The sequence below is a fragment of the Acomys russatus genome, chromosome 10 (assembly GCF_903995435.1).
Source record: "Acomys russatus chromosome 10, mAcoRus1.1, whole genome shotgun sequence".
NCBI lineage: Eukaryota > Metazoa > Chordata > Mammalia > Rodentia > Muridae > Acomys > Acomys russatus.
The window spans coordinates 49,631,285-49,649,752 of record NC_067146.1 but is presented as its reverse complement, the minus strand read 5'-3'; the positions used below and the strand labels follow the sequence as shown (position 1 = coordinate 49,649,752).

Below are 18,468 nucleotides of genomic sequence, written 5' to 3'. Positions count from 1 at the left end.
CATTCTTAAAACCCTGTTTGTTGTTTTTCAGTTGCCTTGTAGAAGGGGATGCCAAGGAAGAAATACTGCAGCCACCAGAGCCTCACCCCGTGCCACCCATTTTGACACCTTCCCCACCGTCAGCCTTTCCAACCGTTACTACTGTGTGGCAGGACAATGACAGATACCACCCAAAGCCAGTGTTGCACATGGTTTCATCAGAACAACACTCAACAGACCTCAACAGAAATTACAATAAGTCATCAGAGCTTACAGGGAAAAATGAATCAACTATTGATCACATAGATAAAAAATTAGAGCGAAATTTAAGTTTTGAAATTAAGAAAGTCCCTCTCCAAGAAGGACCCAAAAGTTTTGATGGGAACACACTCTTAAATAGGGGACATGCGATTAAAATTAAATCTGCTTCCTCTTCTGTAGTTGACAAAACCTCTAAGCCACAGGAATTAAGTTCGGGTGATCTAAAAGTTGGTGTTTCTCAGAATTCTTGTGCAGACTGCAGTGCGGCACATTCAGACAACGTTCCTGACTCTGCAGAAGAACCGCAGAACTCACACACACCTCCACGGCCAGACTGCTTGCCTCTTGATAAGAAAGGACATGTCACATGGTCATTTCATGGGCCTGAGAATGCCACACCAGTATCTGACGCATCTGAAGGCAAATCCCCAGATAACCATTCTCCAGCTATAAAAACTGTGAGTTCAGCATCAGCCTCTACAGCAGAAGAGGAAACCCGCCCCAGCTCCCCCCTGAGAGCGCCACTCAGCTTTACCAATCCTCTTCACTCTGACGACTCAGACTCAGACGACAGGAACCCTGACGGTGCTGTGACCAAGAACAAAACCAGCGTTTCCACAGCAAGTGCCACTGTTTCTGCTGCCCGCAGTGCTGAAAGCGCTGCCGCGAGGAAAGTGCTGCCGGTGTCCATTGCTAGACACGAGGTGGCAGGCGCGCTGCCTCCAGGTGCTGAAAAAGGTAATACAGTATGACCGTTAGCTCTTACCACCTGCCGGTCTGTGTGAGCTTTAGTTCTGAACCTTCATTGTCGTTGATTCCACACAATACTTGAGACTACAACAAAATTTAGTTGGTTTTTTAGATAACTTCTTTGTTTGTTTTTGAGACAGTGTTTCTCTGTGTAGCCTTGGCTGTCCTGGAACTCACTTTGTAGATCAGGCTGCCTTGGAAATGCAGAGATTCACCTGCCCCTGCGTTCTGAGTGCTGGACTTAAAGGTGTGCACTGGCTGTTGCATGCTTTTTAGAATTAGTGTGAAGTGATAACAGGATTTTTCGTCAAGGTCTTTTGTACCTCGGGGTTTCTATTTCACATTTATTTTAGTGTGCTAATTAAGTCAAGTACTCTAATTACCCATGCGCTCAGTATTGAATGATGGTAACTGTCATGGCTTCTGAGGCTGGTTTAAGACATGTTAATGCTTGTGTTTCTGCCCAACCAGATAACTTTTTCTTAATACTCAAAGTCATATTTTCTTCTCTCCAACTAGTATAGATATCTACAATTACGGGGTTTTTTGTTTTGTTTTTGTAAAATTGTACAACTTTATATCTCCATATTTACATTAGTATTTGTTTATTTATTTATTATATATACAGTTTTCTGCCTTCATGTATACGTGCACAGGGCACAAGATCTCATTATAGATGGTTGTGAGCCACCATGTGGTTGCTGGGAATTGAACTCAGAACCGCTGGAAGAGCAGCCAGTGCTCTTAACCACTAAGTCATCTCTCCAGCCCCTAGTATTTTTATTTTTCTCTCATTTATTACATCTCAACCACAGTTTCTCCTTCCCTGCCACCTTCCCTCTCCCCCAGACACACACCCCCCTAGCAGAACAGGCCTCTGAGGCATATCAACTAAAACATGGCATAACATGGCACAGGGAGGCCAGGCATATCCATCACAGCAAGCTGGACAAGGCAGCCCCTTCCCTTGCACTGGGATTCTAGTTTGAGTCACCATGCCTGCTAATCTAGAATTGGTTCTTGAAATCTGACGGTGCCTTCCCTCTTGCTTTATTTTTGAGACAAGGGCGTGGAACTTTATCTTTCTGCCTCAGCCCTCTGTTCTCTGATATATCCAGGAATTTACTACCATGACTGTCACAAAAGAGTTATTTTTTGGAGCTAGAAAGATGGCTCAGTTATCAAGAGCACTGGCTGCTTTTCCCTAGGACCCAGGTTAAATTCTCAGTACCTACGTGGCAGCTCACAACTGTCTAAAATTCCAGTTCCAGGGAATCTAACACCCTCACACAGACACACATGGCAGGCAAAACACCACTGTGAATAAAAGAAAAACAAAACAAGAAGTAGAGTTATTTTTAATTGTTCTTAGTTACTTGCCTTATAGGTTATGTCATGTAATGTTTATTTTATAGTTAATTATTACTTAACTTATTACTTTGTAAAACAATTGACACAAAAATTGAGAAATTTTGTACTAAATTTTGTTAGTGAATTAACCCAATAATTTTGTATTGATAACAAAAAATAATATTTTGTGTAAATCACTGCCTGACAACATTTCTCAGTATGAATTCTTTCATTAGTTCCCCCCCCCCTTTTTTTTTTTTTTTTTCTTTCTTTCCATGTACCCAGGGCCTATATATGCCAAACGTGCATTATGAATTTTTACTTAGTCTTTCCTCAGGCTTGAAATTTTACTCAGATTTGGCCTGAGTGGGCCTCACACACTGTGATATGCAGAAGCCTTTGTAAAACAAGACAGTCTTTAGTTGTATAACTCTTGGGAATGGGGGAAGGGCTACTGCAATTAGACTTGGGTCCCTTAGACACTTGGCAAATGCTCTAGCCTGGAGCGCTAGCCCCAGTGATGATTATGTAATATTAGCAGTTGAAAAGCAAGCAATTAGAAAACAGAATTCTTGAGAAGTGGTGATTATTAAGAAAGAACCTGATAAAAGCTTAGCTTAGCAGTGTGCAGAACTTAGTGCCAGTGTTACGTGTCCTTCCTTGAAATAACCTTTTTTTTTTTTTTTTTTTTTTTTTTTTTTAACTGTAGTAGCTAGTGATAAGAGGACAAAGAGAAATGGTGCTTGGTGGCTTATCTCACACTGCCACTCTTGGGGAAGGTAAATTATTCTGGTACTCTCTAGGTACATGTATCAGTATTGGAGCTCCGGACTGAAGGCTTTACTTGGTATGCATGTCACCAGCTAGATAACATAAGGGGGACAGTGGCAATCAGCAAGCCCTCAATGCTTGTTGAAACGTGACTTCAGTTTTTAATACTTACAGCTATCAAATATGGTAAAGCAATTATATCCTGCCAGACTGGTGTATTTCAAAGAAAATAGGCACAAAGCCTAGACAGTAGGCACAAAGCCTGGGCAGTTCACACAAAGCCTGGACAGACCAATATAGGATCCTCAGGACAGTTTTTCTTATCGGTCCTGCTGAGGCCTAGTATGCTCTAGTTTTCCCTAGGTGACAATTTAAAGATCTACTGCACCAATTTATCCTGAGTTGCAAGGCTAACCTATTTGGGCCTACTTACTAATGCATTACCTTTTCTCTTTTGTAGGGACTAATTTGGTCTCTACTGCTGTAAAAACCTTAAATAACTTTAAAATGAACCAAGTTCATAGTACTTGGTAGTAAATTAATGGTTACTAAAATATTAGTGGCTATATTAGATCTATTAGAAAGAAAATTTGCACTTCAAAGGTTACTTTAGTTGCTTGAAATGTGACTTCAGTACATAACTTTCAAATAAGTAAAGATGACAAGGTGACTTGAATGGATGGTGCATAGTGTGCCAGAATTTATGAGAGAATTGATTCACTTAGGAAGCACAGGCTTTAACCAAGTGACCAGCTTTCTTTGCACACTTAACATCATCAGGAAACCCAGCAAGCCAGTGGTTTCTTTACTGAAGACTTTCACCCTCAGAGTACAGTCAGAGTAATGTCCTTAGAGTTTAGAGTTCCAGAAGCATTGTAGGAGGCATTTGCCTTGTACATAGTAGTGGCATTTACTCAGTAAGGTTTTTTTGGTTTTGGTTTTGGTTTTTTGAGACAGGGTTTCTTCGTGTAGCCCTCACTGTTTCACTGTCCTGGAACTTACTCAGAGGCCCCACGAGCCTACCTCTACCTCCCAAGTGCTGGGATTAAAGGCCTGCCCTACCATGTGAGACTTCAACATCAGCATTTTTTTTTTTTTTTCCTTTTGGTCTTCGAGACAGGGTTTCTCTGTGTAGTCCTGGCTGTCCTGGAATCTCGGTGTAGAGCAGGCTGACCTTGAACTCACAGAGATCCACCTGCCTCTGCCTCCTGATTACAGGCATGGGACACCACACCTGGCTTCAGTAAGATTCTTAACTATTCTCGATCATGAATTGAGTGTTAACAATGTTTGAAAACTAATTTTTTGGTACTTGATAGGGATTTTTAAAATTTAAGGTATCAAGAAAGTTTAGATGGCATTTTATTAATGTAAAAAAAAATATTTATTATGTATACAGTATTCTGCCTACATGTGTGCCTGCCCACCAGAAGAGGGCACCAGATCTCACTGTAGATGGTTGTGAGCAACCATGTGATTACTGGGAATTGAACTCCGGACCTATGGAAGGACAGACAGTGTGCTTAACCTCTGAGCCGTCTCTCCAGCCCCACTAACTTTTAATTGTCTGAATTTTGTGCTAAATTTAGATGCTGACGTTAGTGAAGAATCGCCCCCTCCGTTGCCTGAGCGCACTCCTGAGTCGTTTGTGTTAGCAGGTGAGTGTGATAAGTATTTTTCTGCATTACTGATTTTCATCTAGCAGCTGCTGCGCTGATTAAGTAAAACCAAAATGTAAGATTTGACTGATGCTGGCAGCTTTTTATTACTCACTTGAAATTTTCTTTAAGTTGTATTTTTTTTTTTTTTTCTTCCTGGTCTTACTAAATGATTGCATTTGTAATGGTCAATGGGAACTACTAGAATTAAGTTAATGCAACTTCAAATGTATTTGCAGTACAGTTGGTGTCTTTTCATTCACTTTTTAGTTAACATTTGAGTTAGGTTGTGTTAATAAAGATAGTTCATAAAGTTTATATGATGCGGTTTTGTATTGACTTTAATACAAAGAAATTTCAAGGATTAAAGACAAAATTTTAATATTGAGATTTCATTTTTCTTAGATACACCCGTGAGATCTGAATGGCATGAACCTCCAAGTCAGGAGTGGTCTGAACAGAGGGAATCTGAAGTGAGTCATGAGGGGGACTGGAGTAGCTCTACCTTAGCATCTGCCTTGGAGCTTGTTACCCAGCCTAACTTACCAGCTTCCGCCATTGCTGTACTTGACTGTTTTTTACTAGTGTTTTGTTTATTATTTCTTCTGTTTATTTTTTGCTTTTCAAGACAGGGCTTCTCTGTATAGCTGTCCTAGAACTCGCTCTGTAGACCAGGCTGTCCTTGAACTTGAGATCCGCTTGACTTTGCCTCCCAAGTGCTGCGGTTAAAGGCATATACCACTGCTGTCTGGCTCTCTATTACTTTTTGAAACAGGGTCTCCTGTAGTCAGACTGTCCTCAAACTCACTTTGTCTCCAAGATTGCCCTTGAGCCCCCAGCCTTCCTCCTGCCTCTCTCATTTCTCAGTTCAAGGATTATATATATTACACATATGCACCACCACATCTGGCTTATACTAAGATTTCTGTGTAGTGGAGGTACACATGTTCTTGTTTTCATCCCAAGTGTGGCATGGGAAACAGACTTGTGTGAGGGTGTACTATGTTTGTCCGTTGGAAATAGACTTTTGAGAAAGGATCATGACACCTGCTCTTGTATCCACCAAACCTTCTATTTCAACACCATTCATTTGTACAATTAATTTGGGTCTCTGATCATCGACCATTGTTTGCCAGAACACACATCTTTCAGTAGTCCTGAATGCACCTGTTCTTTCTGTTGGAGCAGCTTTGCCCTTGATGTAAGGAAACAGTAACGGCTGAGCAGTTCTATCCCCTACATTAATTTGCATCTCCTTCTTTACATATGCCATGATTTTAATTTCTTCCTTACAATGCCGTCTATAATACCTGGCTGCACAATAAAGCCTTGAGAAGTTAACCCACTTCTTCTCAAGATTATTCCTGCTGTCCCTGAAAGTAAAAGACTGTAAACACCAATGGGTATTTTGTAACATTTGACCTGTGGGCATAGTGTAAGAGGTATTTATCTGAGGCCAGATCCAAAGCCTTTAGTAGCATGCATTAAATTATCAATACCTAGTTTTCATCTTCCTGCATGCTTGTTACCTCCTGGCTGACCAAGGAAAGACTGCTCATATTGTTTGCTGTGGGGACTTGAGCTAACGGGCCCCTCCTTTCATTTCCCGATGGGAAGAGATTACCTCATTTGTCTCTCTCAGATTGACAATCCCTATACCAATGTTTTCCCTTCCCACAGTGGCTACAATACCCTAGAAGTCTTGGCATACCATTACCACCACAGCCAGACTCTCTTGTTCTCTTCTACGAGGACTGTTTTGTCCAGAGGTAGTGCACCTGTTATTTTGAGGTATGGGGCTTTTTAACCTTACAATTTCTTTGTAAATGGCCAGATTTACCACAGTTAAAGCACCAGATGTGTTGATATCTGAGACCTAGCTACAGCTGTCCTATTGTGTTGGCTTAACACTCCTGAGAGACAATATTAGCTGTCTCTCTTACCCATTCGTCTTAAGGGGCTTCTCGTGCTTTTAATGGTCAGATTGCTCTCTTACATTCAGTATTTGCGTTCTCATACACCATGGTCAGTGTCAGTGCCTATCTGGTATGGCTCTTTCTAGAACTGAACCTAATCTCTGTAAGACTTCTGTGAAGGGCCTTGGAATACCTGAGGAAATGAGACGGTTGTTTTACCAGGTGCCGCAACCATGTCCCAAGCTCTTAAGGCTGCAATCCAACATTGTTCAATGACTACATTTTCAGATTGGGTTTGTTCTTGTAAGTCAGTATAACACGCTTCACCGAGCAATTGATCTTTAACAGCATTTATCCTCCTAGTTATACTTTGTTGTTCTAATTTCATGGCTTTGTTTCTCCACCACAATAGCCACTGTAACTGTTGAGCATCGTCTAACACAGCTGACACCAATCCCTTCCAATTTTGGGGAGTAAAAGTCTAGCAATATAGCCCAGTTATTTAACAGTTTTTAAACAAAAGATGAATGCAGTATGCAGTATACAGTAGACTCTTTAAAATGCGTTAGATCTAGCGTCTCTACTGAACGCCATGCCGTCTCATAAGTCTCACCATCATCATTAGCAGGGATAATTTGGACAAAGACTGGAAAAGCGGATGGTGTCTGTGCAGCCCTAGAGAATTCCTCTATCAGTGTACTTGCCTCCAAAGCCCTTTTGATTTGTCTGACTTCCCGTTCTGCTGGAGCTCCTCTGCCCGCAGATGGTCTGCATACCTGGTGTATGGAGCACTGTGGGGCAGCAAAAGCAGGGAACTCCCAATTTTAGGTATCACCAAATAAATCTAAATACCTTTTTCTCCATTTATCAGTGGTGCTATTTGCTTCCCAAGCCCTTCCATATTTACCCGTAAACTGTCATGTTGTACTGCCAACTCTGAAGGCATTTCCAGATTTAAGGAATTTAGTGACGCTTCTGGTTTTCATATCTCATCAGTCTTACAGTCTTTGTAAAAACTGAATACAGGAGGAAGACAAAGCAAAAACAGAAAATTCCCTCGGGGTACAAGGCAGTAAAGAACCTGCAGGAGCAGATACCATTTTGCAGACACCCTGAAACAGTATCTTCAAAGCCTGTACTTTCCTCTGTAGCATTAGAAGTTACGTTACCCATCATGCCCAATCAACATTGGGCGCCACCAACAGACTTCTTCAACCCTACTTTATTTGGGGTTCTTTAATGCTTATACCTCCCTTCCAGCCCCCCTACCCTAGACAGGAGGAAAAGAGGCTAATGGAAATAGGAGAAGTAAATCTTTTTAGGCTCAGTTCCTTGGTGCAATTCTACTTTTTGTTATCAGGATTTCAATAGACCCCTTAATCAGCAAACCAGCAATTCAGCAAAGGTGACTGCAACTGCAGCTGCTGGAAGCTATAGCAGCAGCTGGAACCCAGAACCTCAAAGTGTTCTCTGGAGCGTTTCTCTCGAGGACCATCTTGAAATGGAGCAATGAACAACCAGACAATAGGAAATGATGCCAAGACCAAAAAACCAAGCCTCTTGTTTTGGGGGCATATATATATCAGTTGGCAAAGACCAAGCCCCCAAGAAGCAGAAGTACTCCCTGGCTTTCATTAGACCACCTCTTCCAACTATTATTTGGACAAACAATTCATAAAGCTGGGTGTGGATCTCTGAGTTCAAGGTCAGCCTAGTCTACAAGGCTACACAGAGAAACATTGGGGGGGGGGCAGGGGGACAAGATGACACATCATTAACTAGACCAATTAAACCATGTTTTAAGTCATTTTGGAGGTATGAAGAGGGCTCAGTATTTGGGGAAATGAACTGTTTTACTAGATTTTTCTCCTATAATACACAACCACCCTAGGGTTATTTCATGTTCAAGAAACACTTTGCAGTAGTACCAGGTACTCAGGGGCACCATGTTGGATGAAGTACAGTAGATGGTTAGTAGATGTCTGGTTCTTAGGCGGGGGTGGTGTCTGTTGTGGGCAGGAGCCTCCCTTTCCAGTGTACATCAGCATAGTAAGAGCTGTGGAGGTAGCTCAGTGGGTAAGAACAGTCGCTGCTCAAGCACCAGGACCCTTTGAAAATGTAGGTGTGCCCCAACACCCAGCATTGTGCAGGACAGAGACAGGTACCAGATGCAGTGAGGGACTCTGCCCCAGAGGAACATGGCAGGGAATGGTAGAGCAGGGTCCCAATGTCACCCTCACAGCTCTCTGCACACAGGAGGTGCACACAAATGGGAAGCATTTTTAATAAGCATAATGAAACACCATTGCTTTCTTTTTCTTTGATATTGGAAATCCTGATACAAACGAAGCATGATGGTGCATCCCTGTAGCCCTAGCACTGTGGCAGGTAGGGAAGGAGGGTCAAGAGCTTGGCTGCATATTGAATTTGGAGCAAGCCTAGGCTAAGTGACGCACTGTTTCAACAGTTTATTTAGAAATGATTAAATATCTCATTTAAATAAGATAACAAGGAGAAGATTTACTTGGGGGAATACTCCTTTAATTAAGTTGTTGCATATAAGATGAGCTTACTGTTAATTACTAAATATCTTTGCAGGGCTTGATAACCTCTGGAAATGAAAAACCTGGTAAGTTATTAGCTTATTTTTTTCCTTTTTACAGAAGATTCTTGATCGATTTCTCTAAAATAGCACATATAGTGCTTCTCACTCTTTGGTTATTTCTATATGTGGAGGTTTCTAGGATAACTTCTTGAGGAGGAAATTCAGTTGTGTAATATAATTCTCCTAAGCTAATTCACCCACAAATATTACTGATCTGAATTGGAAGGTCATGGGAACATTATCAGAAGTTGTGGGTTATGGGTTGCTTTTCGGATATTTGGGTTTTTTTTTTTTTATTGTTTATCAAAAACTAGAAGCTATGGGTACAGCTCTGATTGAACACATAGTTAACAGATCTAAGGTCGAGGCTTAGTTGTTAGCATCAAAATTAACAAGTCACTTAAACATTTACTCCTGTTTGAGTAAATGCTCCAGATTGACCTCCAAGATGGAAATGTGTCTATAAAAAAACAATCGTTTTAGAAGTCTGTTGAAATAATGGGAAAATGGGAGGGAGGGAAGAATGGGAGGATACAAGGGATGGGATAACCATTGAGATGTAACAAGAATAAATTAATAAAAAAACAAAAAACAAAAAAAAGAAGTCTGTTGAGTTTACTTTATTTGAAAACAAATCAATAGTTATACAATCAAGGTAGAAATTTTCTATTTTAGCAGGGTGTGATGGTGCACACCTGTAGTCCCAGCACTTGGAGAGGCAGAGGCAGGCGATCTCTGTAAGTTCGAGGCCAGCTTGCTCTACAAAGCAAGTCTAGGATAGCCAAGGCTACAAGAGAAACCCTGTCTTGAAAAAAAAAAAAACAAAAACCAAAAATGTAAGCAGTTTAAAAGAAAACCAGGTAGGGCATGATGACGCATGCCTGAAATTGTAGCACTTAGGAAGCAGGCAGGAGGATCAGGAGTTAGAAGCCAGCCTGGGTGTTATATATATATATATATATATCAAGACTGTTTTAGTAAAATGGAAAGAAAACAGGAAAGGGGTGGGGTAAAGAATACTATGACAAACCTTAGGTTGTTGACTTTTCTCTAGCTACATGCATCTTAAGGACAGGGAACACTTTAGAATTACCAAGGGTTTCTAGGAAGGTTCTTCACAGAGGTCGAAAGAGAAGGGCAGAAACCATGGAGGAGGCTGGCAAGGTGCACGCCTGCAATCTGAGCACTCTGGAGTCAGAGGCAGTCTGAGGTGAGCCTGGTGTACATACCAAGTTCCCTCAGGAAGGAAAGAAGGAGAGAAGTTATAGAAGGATTACTAGAATCTTTCCAGTGGGTGTGGTGGTGCACGTCTTTAATCCCAGAATCCCAGACACAGAGGCAGGGGAAGTGCTGTGAGTTAGAGGCCAGTCTGGTCTACAAACTATAGACTACAACTATAACTACTGTAAGGAAACACAGTATGCCATGCGAGGATTAATGAAATGAGGTGAGAACTTCCCATTCCAGCCTTGTAGAATGCCTAACAGAGAGCTGGGCTGTAGTAGTCCATGCTTGTGACTCTGACATTCAGAAGGCTGCAACCAGGAGAGCAGCAGCGTCAGGGCAGTCTGAGCTGTGTAGGGAGACATCTCTATTCAAAACACCACCACCAAAACATGTCACATAAACAAGTGCCTGACACAGTCTTTGTCACCACTCTGAGTCTCTAGCACTGGCAGCCACAAGATGAAGCTTGCTCATTTATTCTGTACCCTTCCAACAATGAATCGTGAATGTGATGCTACCTTAAAGGATGGTGATTAATAAGGACTTTTTATTTTAGATGCAGAGGCTTGTACAGACTGTCCACCTACTTTCAGTGACAAGAAAGATGAAATAACAGAAAACCTAACAGAAGCCACAGATATTGGTAATTTCCTTCATAATTTTAAAAGCCAAGCATAGTAGCACTCTTATACTGTTTGCATCTGGCCTTCCTCATCTCTTTTGATTAATTTTGGTGGGCTAGAGAGATGGCTCAGTAACTAAGAGCACTGTTTACTCTTCCAGAGTCCTGAGTTCAATTCCCAGCAACCATATGGTGGCTCACAACCATCTATAATGAGATCTGGTGCCCTCTTCTGGCCTGCAAGTGTACATGCAAGCAAAATACTATACACATAATAATAAATAAATCTTTAATTTTGATTGGAAGTATATTTTGATAGATATTTCTTGGAGTATCTTTTTCTAACCCTTTAGTATGCCCTGCAAGTGCTGAGCAGCCCCAGCTAGTGGTCAACATTGAGTGATAGAAGTACTTGGCTATGCAATTTTGGGGGGAGGGGGTTTCTTACAGCATATGACAAAGGAGACTCTTCTGTTTTTCACTTGGCCTGTTAGTCTTTAGTGACATGAGCACCTCCTTTAGGGTTAGAGTGTGCATAGTGGTTTCTGGCTCAGGCTTTTATTCCAGGGCCAGACCTTCCTCAGATCAACAGAAATTTGCATTTCAGTGATGCCTGTCCTCCAATAGCCTACCCTCTGTCTTCCTGTACTCAGTAAGCGCTTCCTCTTCCTCCTGTAAACAGCAGCAGGATAGATCCTGTTTTCACATTCATTCTGTTAGCCTGTGTCTTTTTTATTGAGTTAAGACCTTTGATATTAAGCGATATCAATGACCAATGATTATTTATTCCTTTTATTTTGATGGAGGTGGGGTAGGGATGGAGACCGAGACCCTTCTTTTGGGTTTGCTGATCTGAGATTATTTCCTGTGTTTCTTGGGTGTAGTTAACTTCCTTGGGTTCAAGTTTTCCTCCTAACACCTTCTGTAGGGCTGGATTTATAGGTGGATATTGCTTAAATTTGACTTGATCATTGACTTGACTTGATATTATTTTCTTCTATGGTGATTGGAAGTTTCGCTGAATATAGTAGTCTGGGCTGGCGTCTGTGGTCTCTTTTAGAGTCTGCAATACATCTGATCAAGCCCTTCTAACTTTTAGTCTCCAATGAGAAGTCAAGACCTATTCTAATAGGTCTGCCTTTATATATTACTTGGTCTTTTTTTCTTGTAACTTCCCCTAACCCCCACATTTCTCTATGTAGGCCTGGCTGTCTTGGAACTCACTCTGTAGACTAGGCTGGCCTCGAGCGCAGATCCTCCTGCCTCTGCCTCCTAAGTGTTGGAATTAGAGGTGTGGGCCACCACTGCATGGCTTCCCTTGCAGCTTTTAATAGTCTGTCTTTATTCTGTATTGTTTGGTGTTTTGTTTATTATATGGCAAGGAGACTTGCTTTTCTGGCCCAATCTATTTGGTGTTCTGTAAGCATCTTTATAGGCATATCCTCCTTTAGGTTAGGAAATTTTTCTTCTATGATTTTGTTGAAAATATTTTCTTGGTCTTTGAGCTGGGAATTTTCTCCATTGTCTCTCCCTACCACCACCACCCGCCCCCATAGTGTCCCTGATTTCCTGGATATCTTATGTCAGCACTCTCTCTGCCTCCTGCCTGCTGGGATTAAAGGTGTGCCCACCGCGCCCAGCTTTCTTTCCCATTCCTTACACTCTGTTGGTGATGCTTGCTTTTATAGTTCCTGTTCACAGAATTCCCTCAGCTTGTATTCTCTTTATTGCTTCTGTTTTCATTTTCAGGTTTTGAGCACTTTTATTAGTTTCCTTCACCCGTTTGTTTTTTCTTGGTTTTCTTTAAGGGATATATTCATTATACCCAATTTTGTTTGTGTTTTTCTGGCTTTCTTTGTTTTGTTTTGTTTTTTGTTTGTTTTTCGAGACAGGATTTCTCTGTGTAACCTTGGCTGTCGTAGACAGGCCTCGAATTCACAGCAATCCACCTGCCTCTGCCTCCCGAGTGCTGGGATTAAAGGCTTGCGCCACCATGCCGGCTTCCTAGCTTTCTTTTAGAGATGTATTAATTTCGCCTTTAATGACTTCTATCACCTTCACATAGTTGGTTTTAAGGCCTTTTTCTTGTGTTTCAGCCATGTTGGCAATCCTGGTTTGGTAGGAGACATGCTCCCCTGGCTGTTTCTGATTGTGTTCTTAAATATATCTTTATTTAATTTTAATTTATGTGCATTGGTGTGAGGGTGTCAGATCTTGGAGCTACAGACAGTTGTGAGCTGCCATGTGGGTGCTAGGAATTGATCCCAGGACCTTTGGAAGAGCAGACAGTGCTCTTAACCACCGAGCCGTCTCTCCAGCCCTCTGATGGTGTTCTTATGCTAGAGTTTAGGCATCTGGGTTTGGGGGTGATTGTCAGTCTAGGTGCTAATTTGTCTTTGTTGGACAGTGTTTTGTTCCTTGGCTTCTGTTTCCTCTCTAGATTTTCAGAGGTGTAATGGCTGTGTGTTTATTGGCCTGCTCTGCTATGTGTTCATGGGGAATGGTGGCTGGGGGAAGGGCAGGCCAGGCGTGCATTTTGGGGTGGGAGGAAGATGGTCTGTGGGATCCACAGGAGGCGTGCACAGGGTGGAAGGGAAACCGCAGTTGGTGGTGTGTGCAGCACCAGGGTGACCCCGATGATTGGTTTAGGGAACAGAGCTGTGGATGTAGTCTTAGTGTTTAAAGTATTTTTGAGCATTAATCTGTTACTTTGGTCTTTTTGGCTATAGGTTTTGGTAATCGCTGTGGGAAACCTAAAGGACCAAGAGATCCACCTTCAGAATGGACATGATTCAGGGAGTTAAAAGACGCTTTAAATTATACTGGAAAATTCAAGTGCCACCGAAAGCCCAGTTTATAGTATTCCATCTTTAAAATGTGGGACTAACAGCAGTGTAGATTGTTACCATAACTTTTTGCTGGGACCATCTACCTGCCTTATACTACACTTAGGAAAAAGTATTACATATTGTTTATTTTGTAACTTCAAGTATTATTGCCTTAATGTCTCTTAACCCTGTTACAAGCTGCTTGTAGACCTGTTAATATAGTAATACTTTTATGATACCTGGAGTTAAAGGACTACTCTTCTGCTGTTTTATCATGTATGGGTTATTTTGTATATGTACAGGGCAAGTAGGTATATAATTTGATAAAGTTGAAGTCATAAAATAATATTAACAGAAGATGTAAGAATTTCTGCATGGTCTAAGTCTTTGTGTACCTTACTTGTAAATTATTTGCCCTGAAGTTTTAGAAAACAGTTTCTGAATTTTAAAATTGCTGGATTCATGCAGCCAGCATTGCAGGTTATCAGAGATCAAAGATTGTAATAATAATACATTTTGTAAATTGTAAGCAAAAAGTTATTTTTATATTATATACTGTCTAATTGTTCATCCTAATGGTTCTTGTTTTCACCTAGTCATGGAGATTCAGTAAGTGCCTTGGAACAATATTGAATTCTCTTAGCTTGTGTGTGTTACTTTAAATTTTGAATTCAACTGGGATTAGAAGACTATCAGAATATATGTATGTTTCAGGATATTTGACCTGCCATTAAAAAAAAAAAAAAAAGTTTTACAGTGCTATCTCTTATATTGATTTTTTTATTCTGAAGAAAAAGATTTTTTTTTAATTATGTATGTGTACGTCTGTGGAGTTATGTGCATGTGGATGCTGGTACCCACAGTGCCCAGAGGCATCAGATTCTGCTGCAGCTGGAATTTCAGAGACTGTGAGCTGTCCAATATGGCTGCTAAAACCTGAACTTGGGTCCTCTAGAAGAGCAGTATGCCCTCTTTAGATGCTGAATCATCTCTCCAGCCCCTTGTTCTTATCTTTTAAGTCATGAGTTGTGGGTGGGGTATAGTCAGTTAATTATGGAATAGGAAGGCCTAGAAGTACTGCTGCATGCCTGTAGATGGGCACATGAAAGACTGGTAGGAGGGCCGTTTGATCACTTGAACCCACAAGTTTTAAGAGTAGTTGTGCAGCATAATGAAATTTAGTCTCAAAAGGTAAAAATGAGACAAGAAGTCACCTTCTGAGGAACGCATGGCTATGCCTGTTGTTATCTTCCGGGATCCTGGGAGAAGAACACCATACAGGTGAAGCTGTGGTTCTTCCTGTCCATGATGGAAGCCCAAAGTTCCATCCATGAACACTGACTAAATTTCAGTCTCTGGGATTGGCTAGGACAGTATGTTTGCCCTGTGCTTTCGAAGGACAAGGAACCATGAGCCTGAGGAGTAGCTTGTTTTGATGCTGTAATTGTATGTTGGCGTTTGTTGTCTCTGCTTTAGTTATTGACTGGTGATCTCTGTTTCTCATGTATTCCAGGCTGGGCTGAACATTGTTATGTAGTCAGAGTGGACCTTGATTTGCTGCTGAGCCTCCTGTCTCACCTCCCAGGTGGTAGGATTATGAAATGCATCCCAGCTTTATGGTAGCACTTTAAAAAAAAAAGGTGCTTTTCATATTGATTCCTTAGACTATGAGAAGTTTTCATGTGTTTTAGTTGTTAGAAGATGGTAGTCCAAGCCAGGCATGGTGGCGCATGCCTAGAATCTCAGCACTCTGGGAGGCAGAGGCAGGTGGATCACTGTGAGTTTGAGGCCAGCTTGGTCTACAGTGCAAGTTCAGGACAGCCAGGGCTATGAAGAAAAACCCTGTCTCAAATAAAATAAAATAAAATAAAAATAAAAAAAACAAAAGGAAAAGAAAATGGTTGTCCAGTAGATACTTGACCGTTACAGGATACAGATATTTTTAGGCTCTGTCAGTGCTGCAGCACATGCTGGCAAGATACTTCCCAATAAAGCTTGAACTGGTGTAAACTGAAAAAAAAAAAAATAATAATTTTAGGGACTAGAGAAATAGTTGAGTCAACAAAGTGCCTATTATATGAACACAAGGACCTGAGTTTGGATCCCCATCTCTCAACATAAGAGGTGTGGGCCAGGCCTGGGATGCAGAGGCAGGCAGATCCTTTGAATTTGAGGTCAGCCTGCTCTATATAGCAAGTTTCAAGACTACCAGGTATTCCCTTCAAATCCTGTGTTAGCGAGGTAGACACAGAATTCCTTGAGACTTTCTGGTTTGACAGTCTTGCTGAATCAGCAACTGAATTCAGATTTGATGTTGAAATTATCCCCAAAACCACAGTGAGTGGGAAGTTGGAGAGTTGGCTCAGCTTTTGGGAGCACTGGCTGTTCTCATGGAGCGTCTGCACTCAGGTCCCAGCACCACATGGCAGATCAGAACCATCCAGAACTCCACCTTGTGGGAACCAGACATGCATGTACACATACGTAGGCAAACCCACTCATGCACAAGAAGTGAATACATTGAGACCTTTTAAGACAGCGGCGAGTGTTGGTAAGATGGCTCAGTGGGTAAAGTGTGTACCTTGCTAGCCTAATGAGCTCAGTGTGCACGTGCTAGACACAGTGACATCAAGTAACCCCAGGACACTTAGCAGGAGATGAGAAGCACACACTTGCCCCCAAAGTACTCCGGCCACCTAGCTCACTGTGTCCTGACCTCCACAGGTGCTGTGGCCACATACACACCTGTACACATGTGAACACACAACACAAAAATAATTTTAGCCTCTTCATAAATGGTGAATTGTATGAACCTGGTTGGTTCCTTTAAATACCTTCATTGGGATGCATCATGTACTCAGATGGGCACAAAATCACACTAATCACTGCAGAACACACATATGCCTATGCGAGCTCAAGTAATACACCTATCAGACGCTACCCCTTGGGCGTAGTGAGATGTGCTTATTTTATACATGTAAGACTTACTTCTGGGCTGGAGAGATGGCTCAGGTCCTGAGTTCAATTCTCAGCATCCACATAGTAGTTCATAACCATCTATAGTGAGATCTGGTACCCTCTTCTGGTGTGCAGGCACTGTATACATAATAAATCTTCATTTTTAAAAAAGACTTCTTTTGGGGCTGGAGAGATGGCTCAGAGGTTAAGAGCACTGGGTGCTCTTCCAGAGGTCCTGAATTCAATTCCCAGCAACCACATGGTGGCTCACAACCATCTGTAATGAGATCTGATGCCCTCTTCTGTTGTGCAGGCATACATGCAAGCAGAGCACTGTATACATAATAAATAAGTATTTTAAAAAAAAAGACTTCTTTCATTGTGATCGAGTCTTTTATTTTATGACTGAATTGTAACATTGGGCTGTTACAGTCCTTTGGTGTTTGGAGATGGTGCAGACTAGTGTTGAAACTTTTTGTGTGTGTGTACTTTTGCAGCACATAGGTACATGTGTGTTGGATATAAATCATGGAGTGGACATTTCAGACTATGGAATGTGTGTCTGAGTTCTTGTTCTATTGCTGTAGTGAGACATCATGACCAAGGCAACTGTTATAAAAGAAAGCGTTTAATTGAGGCCTTGCTTACAGCTTTGGAGAGTTAGTCCGCTATCATGGTGGGAAGCAGACGTGCGTGGCACTGGAGTAGGGAGTAGTAGGGAGCTTTACATCCTGATCTGCAGGCCGCAGGCAGAGAGAAACCTCAAAGCCCACCCCTGGTCACACAGCTGCTCCAGCAAAGGCCACTTCCTCCTTATCCTTCTGAAAGTGGACACTAAGCACTCAAACAAGAGCCTATTGGTTCATTGTAATTCAGACGGCCACAGTGTATATATGCACTTTAGGTTTAAGAAATACAAACAAACTTTTGTTTTTTGAGACACGGTTTCTCTGTGTATCCTTGGTTGTCCTGGAACTTACTCTGTAGACCAAGCTGGCCTCGAACTCACCAAGATCCACCTGCCTCTGCCTCCGGCATGCTAGGATTAAAAGTATGTACATCACTGCCGCGCTGCGCTTTCTTTTTGACTTGGGCCTGCCTGTCACTTAAGCAGTTCGGTACAGAGGGCCTTAGGTTGTATGCAGCACTGCCAAGAAGCTCAATTAAGTAAGTGCCTGTCAGATGAAAACACGTCTCGATCCAAAGGAAATAAGAGATGGCTTATTCTGAATCACATATGACTAACTGGGGCCCAGGAACACAGATTTGGGTTTCCCTGAGTAACATTTGCTGTGAAAAGAACATTTGTAGTCACAGGACAAAACAAAGTTGTAAGTCAGTGTACTTGCCAAATACATTGCTGGTGGGGACATATGGTTAGGTTACAGCAGCATAGGGATAAATACGTTTTAGGCGGTGTGTTTCTGTTATGTTTTTGAGCCAGGGTCTTACTCCGTTTGGTTCTTCAGGCATGAGGACAGAAGACATGGGTAAGTCTAGCCAAGCACTTGTTGCCTATACCCAACCTCAGCTCCAATCCCAC

At 41.8% G+C, this 18,468-nt stretch overlaps 1 protein-coding gene across 1 annotated transcript in view; it reads left to right on the top strand.

Annotated features, from left to right (window-relative positions):
• Positions 1-14,721, top strand: part of Ptpn12 (protein tyrosine phosphatase non-receptor type 12) — a 74,900-nt gene extending 60,179 nt beyond the window's left edge. The window contains exons 13-19 of the mRNA XM_051152100.1: positions 32-978; positions 4,701-4,775; positions 5,071-5,073; positions 5,175-5,242; positions 9,284-9,314; positions 11,074-11,160; positions 13,869-14,721. Of these exons, the coding sequence (XP_051008057.1) occupies positions 32-978; positions 4,701-4,775; positions 5,071-5,073; positions 5,175-5,242; positions 9,284-9,314; positions 11,074-11,160; positions 13,869-13,930 (1,273 nt within the window). The 3' untranslated portion in view covers positions 13,931-14,721. The remainder of the gene's footprint in view (positions 1-31; positions 979-4,700; positions 4,776-5,070; positions 5,074-5,174; positions 5,243-9,283; positions 9,315-11,073; positions 11,161-13,868) is intronic.
• Positions 14,722-18,468: the final 3,747 nt, after the last annotated feature.